The sequence below is a fragment of the Mytilus edulis genome, chromosome 1 (assembly GCF_963676685.1).
Source record: "Mytilus edulis chromosome 1, xbMytEdul2.2, whole genome shotgun sequence".
Lineage (NCBI taxonomy): Eukaryota > Metazoa > Mollusca > Bivalvia > Mytilida > Mytilidae > Mytilus > Mytilus edulis.
Window position 1 is genome coordinate 116,074,603 of NC_092344.1, and position 10,969 is coordinate 116,085,571.

Below are 10,969 nucleotides of genomic sequence, written 5' to 3' on the forward strand. Positions count from 1 at the left end.
TGCACTTGCAAGTGAATATTTGGACCTCATTGAATACGTATTCATGTGACCTTTAAATCAACCCCTAGCTGGAGATGGGTTATCGATGTTTTAAGCTATTAAAATTGTAAGGGTTTTTGCAGAACAAATAGTCTCGGTTACTTTTGCTGTTAATCGCAGGCTCAACAAAAATGAGGAAAAAATATTAAAATTTTCCTCTAGATACTATCTGTTGACTAGTACTGTAAGAAGCTTCAGTCAAAATTGGGTAAAAATCCAGGATGGTTTATAAAATCTAACTACAGAGTGTATGTAATGTTAACTGGGACAAAACTAGTCCATTTATAAGTAAAATATATATATACGAAAAAAAGGATTTTTTTTTCAAACTTTACTTTTGGATATTATTTTATGATCATAAACATTTAGCTTCTGTCTAAGTTTGGTAGAAATCCAGGATATTTGGAGAAAGTTTTTTTTAAAGTTTTGAACCACAGTGCATGATGGAGATTTTAGTTTGATTTTGGATAGATATCATTGTCTTGCATACATATATTTACGGAGTTTCAAAAGCTATAAAACAACCATTTTCCAGTTTCAATTCACAAACACTAAAGAGTATGCACTTTGGATGTGCATTATATTCCTACATCCTTAAGTTAGCGCCGTTAAAATCCCTACCCCTTTACTTTCTTATTTGGTATCTTGAATTATGTTTTTAATTTTAAAACAAAAACATCAAGTTAGTAAATAGCTGTAAAAATGACAAAAAAAATCAGTGATTACCAGTAATCACTGAAACAACTAGTAAATACATGTAATTACTAAATTGGCTAGTAATTACAGGTATTTACTGAAGTGTTTAGTAATTACATGTAATTCCTAATTTCACCTATTTACTGTAACATATACATGTTGATATATAGATAAATAGATAGATACTTTTTATACTTAATCTATAGATGCGGTTATTCTATTTTTATTGCGGAAATATCCGATAAACTTACACTGCTTCATATAATGTTGTAGTGCCAAAAAGTTTGCATGTCGACTCAAGATTTTTTTTTATATTTTCATGCTTAGTTACCTAAAATTGCCAGTATGTATGTGTTTAAACCATTTTTTTTCTCGTCAAGTTGATATTTAAAAAAAGGCAGTCATATTTTTATAAGTTTTTTGTTCGTGTATAAGTTGCGACATTTATATAAACTAACGTTCTATTTGGTATGATGGTACTAGCTTTGGCCTCACGAATAATGTTAAACTTATATGATGCTCTAGACTAATTGATCTCACCCATAACCGTTCACAACGTAATACTTATGAATGATACTAGACTTGGTCTCATCCGTAACATGTATGAGGAAAGTTGAAGGGAATCAGAAAAGTGTGATACAAACGGAACATAAAAAAGCTGAATCTTTTTTTCTTTCTTCTTTTTGTAAATGCTTGAACGGAAAGTTTGTATTCATAGTTCCGAATATCAAGTATCAATATTTGGAGTATGGAGAGAGAGAGACATTAAATGTCTCTGGTATATATATATAGGATATGTAATTCATAATTCATGTATGCACCAAAGACGAGAAGGGTGGCATAAGAATTATAAAAAGTTTTCTGTTTTTAACTGAAATATACTGAAATTTTGGTTTGAAACTTGTCACTGTGTTGAGTTATCTTTGCCAATTGAAGATTTGTTTTGTCTCATTAAATAATTTTATGTGATTTTTATAGAATGGAGAGAATAACATCTGTCTGAACTTTTTTTTTCTGTTACAAATCATGATGTATTGTTTTATGTGTACATAACATGATGCCCATCATCAAGGGCCCTTGATCGGAATACTAAATATTCATATTCTTATTTTTTAATGTATGAGTATTCCTCATCATTTCAAAAAGTATATTCCGCATCATTTCAAATAAATATATTCAACATAATTTCAAATAATTAATAATAACATATGCTATAAAAAAAAAGAAGAAGATGTGGTATGATTGCCAATGAGACAACTATCCACAAAAGACCAAAATGACACAGACATTAACAACTATAAGTCACCGTACGGCCTTCAACAATGAGCAAAACTCATACCGTATAGTCAGCTATAATATGCCCCGATAAGACAATGTAAAACAATTCAAACGAGAAAACTAACGGCCTTATTTATGTAAAAAAAAAAGAACGAAAAACAAATATGTAACACATAAACAAACGACAACCACTGAAATACAGGCTCCTGACTTGGGACAGGCATATATATAAATAATGTGGCGGGGTTAAACATGTAAGGGGGATCCCAACCCTCCCCCTAACCCTGGGACAGTGCATTTGCCATGGTTTGATTGATCATCTGCACAAAAAAAGCTATATGACGGCGATTTTTGCCATGGCATTGTCAATTTGATTTCGACTTATGAGTTTGAATATATCCCTTTGGTATCTTTCGCTCTCTCTTATATCAACACAAGTTGTCTGATTTGTATGTTAACTCAAATGTTTTATAAAATGTTCTTATTTTCCAAACTATTTACCTATCGTTTTCGTTTCAGTGTAGGAGAGGCGATGACGAATGTGTGTTCTTACCCTGTCTTGCTCGCCCTAATTTGACCTATCTGTAATATTTTACATACGAGTCTTAACTAGTTAACTTTGTACCGTAGTATAAAAATCATCAAAATTCATCTAAAATACAAAACTAACACTAGAAAAATTAAGGAGGGAATCACGTTGATAAAATTAAATAAGGGCATTCGAACAACAGTACATTAAGTGATCTTCATTAAATAATGAATACATATTTTCTACATTTTCACAGGGTCGTTCTAGTGGAATTAAATTGAAGTAACTGAACATAAACTCGAAGATTGTCTTGAAAAATAAAAGTTTTTATATATATCTTAAAACCTTTTAATAACTTTAATAAAGAATGAGACAAAAACATTAAAACCTTTGCACTTTGATAATTTATTTCCCATTTTAAAATTATACATAGCGGTATCAATTCCCAAAGACCAATGTAAAAGAAAATGGAGGAAGGTTAAAATTGATAGATTTTGAAAGAAAAAAATACTTACATTAATAGAATGGAATCTATTTGATAAGTTTGTATCGTTATCATAAATTTGCAAACATTTTACTATTTTATTTATTTAGCAAATTGTGGTTTTCGAAAGAAAGAAAAGGGTCTAATATATAGGTAAATAAATAAACTATTTAAAATCAAAGTCAACAGATTTTCCACCTATAATTCGTTAATATGTTCTAATCCTGGATACTCAAGTGTGAACTATTTATATTCATGTAATCTTATCTAAAAAATCTACACTTTTCAAGACTTATTTTAATAGTATAACAAGATATTATTATTTTTTAAATCATTGGTAATTTTCAATGTTTGTTTTATAAATATTATCCTGTTAAAATGATATATTTTATAACAAAATAAATTGAAAGAATAATTTTATCTTTGTTTACTGAAACTTCTCACATATTGATGCAAGTCATATAAACTAAAGAGAAATAAGAACAGTCTCAATACAAGTATTTCCTAACAATACATATTTGATTTAGTAATTTTAATCCACTTGAATAAAATAGAGGATAATCTGGGACAAAAAAAGCGTGATTAAAAATTTATTTAATCTGTCAAATATTTACTTCTCAATTCATTTAAACAGAATTGAAAAAAAAGCAAAATAAATACAACATGAATATTTTATTATCTTTAAATATAAGCACTTAAACGAACAATGAATAATCTTTGGTCTCAACACAGGGAATGACAATAATAAATAACAATGTTTACTTACACAAATAAAAATTATTGCACTATCGCGACCATCCACTTAGTCCGTACATTTGTAAATATTGTCTGTATTTTTCAATGTCTAGTGAGTTAACGTGTGGTATAGCAGCTTGAAATTGCGCAAGTATAGCTGCATTTGCATTAACCCTCGAAGCAACGTCTAATTCACTTGTTCTAAACTGGGCCAATGCGGACGTCGGAGAAAGCACTACAGAAGACGGTCTCGACGTGCTAGTTGCTTCAGTGTTTTTATTGTCAGTGTTACCTATAATACTGTCTATAGAGAATCCTGGTTTTGCTGATGTTGATGTTGTTGGACTAGGACTAGACGATATATTTACTAAGGGTCTTGGTAATGATATAGCAGGAAGGTGAGCTCGATTGTTCATCTCCTGAGTAAGGAATGGTAATTGTGATGTCATTAATGGTGAAAGGTATGGATAAGCTATCCCTGCCCCGATCATTGCTGGATGGGCTGATTGGAATATTCCAGGATGATGATGGTGATGGTGAAAGTACTGTTCAGCACCAAATGCAGTAGGCTGGTGCATCATATCCGGATAGGACCTCTTAAATCGTTTGCGTCTTCGAAGAAAACTTCCATTGTCAAACATATCTTCCGATCTTGGATCTAATGTCCAGTAGTTTCCCTTTCCCGGGTTTCCAGGTTCACGGGGAATTTTGATGAAACAATCGTTCAATGACAGATTATGTCGAATGCTGTTTTGCCATGCTGGGAATTTTTCTCTGAAATACGGAAATCTGTTCATTATAAATTCACATATTCCTGAGAGAGTTAGTCTTTTGCGAGGTGACTGGAGTACTGCCATTGTTATTAAGGCTATATAAGAATACGGTGGTTTCACAAGATTTGAACGTTTTTTATTTACATTTGTTAAACTTTTCTCTGCGGTACTTTCCAAATTTCCCTCAGTTTTAATTAGTTCTGAACTTTGTCCCTCGGAAACACAATCAGAATGTCCCGCACATTCCTCTATGTCCTCTATATCTTCTATATCAATATCTTCTTCTTCACTTTCTATTCCACCAGACTGCCAACATGTCTTTTCATCATTTAAATAACTTTGGTTATCAAGTTTGTCTGTAGAATGATGTGCATTGTTCTCCATTGCAAGTTTCATATCACACAGAACCCGACTTCATAGAGTGTCGTAAAAGGTGTGAAAACAGTACAGTTAAGAGGCACCTATTATAATAATTATTTAAATGACGTGCGATTGACCACCACAACTGTTTTATAATGTTTGTAAATATTATAGAAATTCGAACTTGAAGGTGCCAATCACGGCCATTTAAACGTTAGATTGTGTAAAGTGGGCGGAGACTACAGATTTACTGTTACATCCCACTTGGTTAATCTTGTCATTTTTAAGGTAATTTATTTTAAGAAGATGCAGGATCAATAAGTCTGTTGAAATATTATGAAAATGTTTTAATAACTGTAGAAAAAAGAGCACACTAATTTTGAAACAAACAAAAAAAAGAGTTCCTTGTGTATTATTGTATTTTTGAACAAATTTCCCTTTCTGTTGAAACGAAATATATAAATATTTCAATTGTATTCCTATTTTTTTTTTAAATTATTTTCTTGTGTATTGTCTATTGCAATTGTGTGAAAATCTATGTACTGATTATGCCTATATAATGGGTCCTCTATTGGGAATACAATTTATCTTATGCTGTATAAAGTTCTTTTGTAGCAAGATGTTCTTAACAAATACAATATTGCGACTGATCTCTTCATTTACTGGACATGTATTAGAAAAATAAAGTACGATGTAGAATACATTTTCTTTCTTTCCAATGTTTAAGATGTTTTATGTTTCGTCTCTATGGCAATAACATGTTCTAGATATTTGAAAGTTAGTTGCGTCACCATTTATTATATATGTTGAAACTATTTTTTCTGTTTTCAATATGAAAGGGTTCATGATTGCTGAGGTTAAAATGCCGGTATCTTAAACTGAACACACTTGACCAAAATTTAAACATTCATGGAGGATTTTCATTTATTAACTCAAGAATATTATTTTGAATATTCATAAATATAACAATTGTCATCAAAATTTTGAGTGTAACATTTCAATATAAAATTAAATATTGACATTATTTTTCTCTTAAAATAGTTTTCAACAGACCATCAAGCACCTGCAGGTTGAGTGTTATAAAATTAAAACGTGTCAATATTTATGTGACTCTTGTATTCTTTTACCCCCTATCATATCTATTTACCTTTTCCCTATCTGTTTGTATACTCTCTCCTCATAAATTTGTCAACATTTCAAATTAGTTTTTACATCATTACTTATTAGTTTGGGTGGCAACCAAATTTATCTGATTCCTGGGAAAGTTTTAATGTGATGAGTTTTGCAGTTGTTTAGTCCTATAACTGACCGGTTGTTTGTTTAACATGCTGAGTATCTTATTGACGAAGACAAATGCATTCTGTCAAACATCTAACAATTCCCAAGGCATCGGTTTATTTTACTTTATTCAGTTTTACCAAGGATTTGTTGGTTTTGCCAACTAAACATTTGTTCGAATAAATCTTTTTTGAAATAATCACTGAAACAAGCATGAAAAAACCTTCATTTCAAGAAAAATTAAACGATACAAGTTTTTAATACTTGTTTTTCTTAAAGTAGAGTTTTCTTTATGAAAATTGTTTTTTACCATTTGTTTTACCTTACTCGCTGGTGTTAATTTCGTTAGCTTAAAAATAAAATCTTACAATAAGACGAATGCACGACGAACCAGTTTTTCGATGTCTTTTTTGTTTTGTTTATACGATGCTTCATTTTATTCAATGTTAGCAAACATTTCGGTTGCGAAACAAATTTGGTCAACATAAACAAATAATAATTGGGTGTTAATGCATTTTGTATGGTCTTGACAGATCATTATATAAAGAATTGATCCTAATAATATAAGGTCATTTCTTTAATGGTCAGATTATCTGTATATTTAACAGTAATGTCACTGAAATCTAATTATATTTACGTGTTAAATTTATAATCCTTTGTTGTAACATCTAACGTAGTAGAGACCTTTGTTTCTGTAATAGATTACTATAAATCTACTTTTCATCAAGTCACAATAGATTTTGTACACTGCAATACATGTCATATACGGCTAATGTCGCATTTCCGCACTTTCTGTAATAATGAAACGAAAACTAAACAAAATTGATCATGATAAATAATTGTGACACTAAATATTTAGTTTTATTAATTTATAAAGAAATTGGATTAAAGGTTAATATAATAACGGAAACAACTCGATACATGCTTGTTCTAATGATCAAAGATTTGACAGTTTTATGTGACTGTGCCAAAATGTACTGTTTCCTCCAATCGATATGTGGGAATGTAGTGAAATGATTTAGTCGTTTCCATTTCTTTATAGAATTATGCATTTCTTTTTAAAAAATAAACTATTTAAAGCTTGGTATAATGTAAAACCACATATATTTTTTCGTAGATAACTGTCGATTTTTGTCGAAGGATTACTGCCTCTTTGACTTGTTTCCCATACATTCCTCCTATAAATAAATAGATAATCAATAAAATAAATAAATTATAAAAAAAATATAAATGGATGAATAAATATATGTAACCGATTCCAGCGGTCATATAGGCAAAGCTAGAGCAAACATATTGACTATAAAAAATACGGTATTAACTAGCTAGATATAATTGGGGCTTGCTTAACACATCACTTTAAGACAGAGCGAACGTGTTAAATTGCAAATGAAACTACTACCAACAAACAGAAGGAAGGACGGATCAATTCGAGTGAAAAGACATCAATTTATTTGACAAAATACTTATTTTAGTAATCTAATCTTAATTTGTTTATTTTTGTAACTGTAATGTTTGTTTTATTGGGCTGTGTTTACTTAACAACTTGTTGTATTTGGTTAACATATAATTGTTAACATACAATACCTGGTTATTTTTTGCTACATTATTATTCTTTGATAGAGAAACAATTTTAAATGGAAATGAAATCCAAACAAAACAAGGCTTGGGGATGTTCCCTGACTAACTCGTATTGTATAAGGCACACATTTCAGTTTAGATGCGTGTTTTATTTCACTGTGTTAAAACACTTGATTAATAAAGAAGCAGGTGGGGAAATGGATTTAAAGTTTACCTTTCTAAAGTCTTTGATCGGCGGGTTATCTATTTTCTATAGTTATTTTTTACACTTTTGATTTCGCTTCTTTTGTAGAGCAGACCATTGCGGCTATGTAAATAAATGGTTTATTTTACGAACATGATCCTATGTATCATTCAGAACTATGTAGATCTCACACCGAGGCTGCAGTGTTGACTTAGCACAGCCTATTACAATTAACATGTTTACCTACGCAGCACGATAAAAGCTCGATCATGCAACCTATTAATTTTTAATTAGGCAATTCCACGCAACATTATCAAAATTGCGATTAAATCTTTAGAAAACAAATTCAAGTTAAACAAATTATTATAAAATGATAACAGAATATTTAGTTGAGAATATTTGATGTACTTTGTGAATTATTAACGTGGGTTTTTTCTATGAGATCAATGTTTTTTTTTCAATTCTACTTCAGATATGAAAGTAGTTTTAAAAAAAATCAAATTATTAAACAAATTGTAGCAGTTTTAAAGATTTTGAGTTTTTTTAGTGCTTCAAAATAAGTATTGGAATGTTTTACAAAAATACCTCTTCTTAATTTCAAGACTTTGAGATGATCTTCATATTGTAACGACTTAAATACTAACTTGTTTTTTTTTACATACTAGTATTGAACATGTTAGACAAACAACATTAATGAAAAGTAACGCTTATCCTATGCATCTGTGGTTTCAAACTTTGATAGTGCATTCACGGAATTGTATATTCAAATATACAATTACTTGGTGCATTTCGTAGTCAGAATCTGCGTCACTGAAAGCAATTGTTGAAAAATAATATTCAAACTAACAAAATTTGAATCAAACATTCCTTTGATTTGGAAATGTTCCTGAACATTAATTTCTGAATTTGTTGTATACCCCAACCTCCCTGTTGAAGCACTTTTTATTGTCATTTGTTCTGTCAATATCCATTCACTCACGAAAACAAATCAAGATTATTGATTATTTTTTATATTTTTATTGATGCTATTTGTTATTCGTCCTGATATTCAAATGATATTTGTTATTCGTTCTGATATTCAAATGATGTTGTTATTCATCCTGATATGACAATGCTATTTGTTATTCATCTTGATATTAGAATGGTATTTGTCGTTTGTCCTGTATTCCAATAGTATTTGTTATTCATTCTGATATTCAAATGACATTTGTTATTCATTCTGATATTGGAATGATATTTGTTATTCATCCTGATACTGCAATGCTTTTTGTTATTCATCCTGATACTACAATTATATTTGTTATTCATCCTGAAATTGCAATGACATTTGTAATTCATCCTGATATTGCAATGATATTTGTTATTAATCCTGATATTCCAATGATGGTTATTCGTCCTGATATTTCAATGATGTTAGTTATAAGTCCTGATATTCCAATTATATCAGTTATTAATCCTGATATTCCAATGGTATTTGTTATCTATTCTGATATTAGAATGATATTTGTTATTCATCCTGATACTGCAATGCTAAACAATAACTGTCTTTTGATGAAGTAATGTGTGGTTTATGTATATCGTATTACTACGAATGTCTTGTAAAAGAATTGGGTATAAAGGAGCACTCAGGTAATCCCACATACAAAGACATATCATTTGACAAGGATGAGATTTTAGCAAATCATAAGTCCTTCATGGCTTCAATAAACATTGCATTGAACACCAAATCGGAGGACTTACCTTGTTTGTATTGGATACCAAAGCTTCATAAAATTCCGTACAAACAACGGTATATTGCTGGCTCATCTTCATGTTCTTTTTCTGAAATTAGTTCCATCAAAACTTTTGATTTTTCAACCCTGTATACCACCATTCCCCATGTGAAATTGAAAAATCGCCTAAAAGAAATAATACACAATGCCTTTCAACATAAAAATGGTAGCATACGCTATAAATTTATTGCTTTGGGATTTTATAAGGCATATTTCGTAAATAGTGACAAACAAAAAGGTAAAATATGCTACACAGAAGAACAAGTGGTCAGTATGCTGGAGTTTCTTATCGACAACATATTTGTTGAGTTTGGAGGTAGACTTTTCCAACAAATTGTCGGCATTCCTATGGGAACAAACTGTGCGCCTCTTCTTGCCGACCTCTTCTTATTTTCATATGAATCGGAGTTCCTCAAGACACTTGTAAAAAACAAGAGAATCAAAGAAGCCAGATTATTTAATTTCACTTTCAGATATATTGATGATGTTCTTTCCATAAACAATCCGAACTTTTCTGATTGGGTTCCATTAATATATCCCCCAGAACTAGAGATTAAAGAAACAACAGACACGGCTTCCTCCGCCTCATTTTTAGACTTATATCTCGAATTTGACTTACACAGTCATCTCAGTACCAGAATCTATGACAAACGAGACGATTTTAATTTCCCCCACCTTAGTAGCAATATACCAACTTCACCTGCATATGGGATATATATTTCCCAACTTATTCGATATTCAAGAGCTTGCAGCTCCTACTCAGACTTTGTAATACGTCATCAGTGTCTGAGTAGAAAGTTGATGAAACAGGGGTATGTCAAAGAACGTCTCGTTCTTTTTCTAAAAAAGTTCATCGGAAGGTACCAAGACCTTGTTGATAAATATTCCGTATCAACTTCTCAAATAATACACGATGGTCTTGATGTTTAGATTCTTCGTACTGATGTTGTTTATCATCTTAACAACGTGTTTTATAGTTCTTTCATTTGTCTTTGTTCTATTATTAATATTACTTTTACTGTTGAATGGTTTCATGTGATATCCGTTTCACGTGGCTCGGTACTTATACATCTCGTCAATGTGTTTGTATTGGCTTTCATTTTTTTGTGGTTTGTTTTGTATTTGCGACTTTTTGTATTTCTTTTGTTCTTATAACGTCACTCTGTACTTTAAAGAATCCCGTCAGTATGATATTGTTCTATTATATGTCATTATGATATATTTCTATTATGAATTACAATATACGTTGAACCACAAACGTCA

The 10,969-nt window shown here is 30.6% G+C and overlaps 1 protein-coding gene across 1 annotated transcript; it reads right to left on the reverse strand.

The window, feature by feature from the left end:
- Positions 1 to 3,683: 3,683 nt before the first annotated feature.
- Positions 3,684 to 5,054, reverse strand: LOC139520470 (forkhead box protein D3-A-like). The gene has a single exon (XM_071313119.1). The coding sequence runs from the start codon at positions 4,928 to 4,930 to the stop codon at positions 3,812 to 3,814; it is 1,119 nt and encodes a 372-aa protein (XP_071169220.1). The 5' UTR covers positions 4,931 to 5,054; the 3' UTR covers positions 3,684 to 3,811.
- Between the last annotated feature and the right edge of the window lie 5,915 nt (positions 5,055 to 10,969).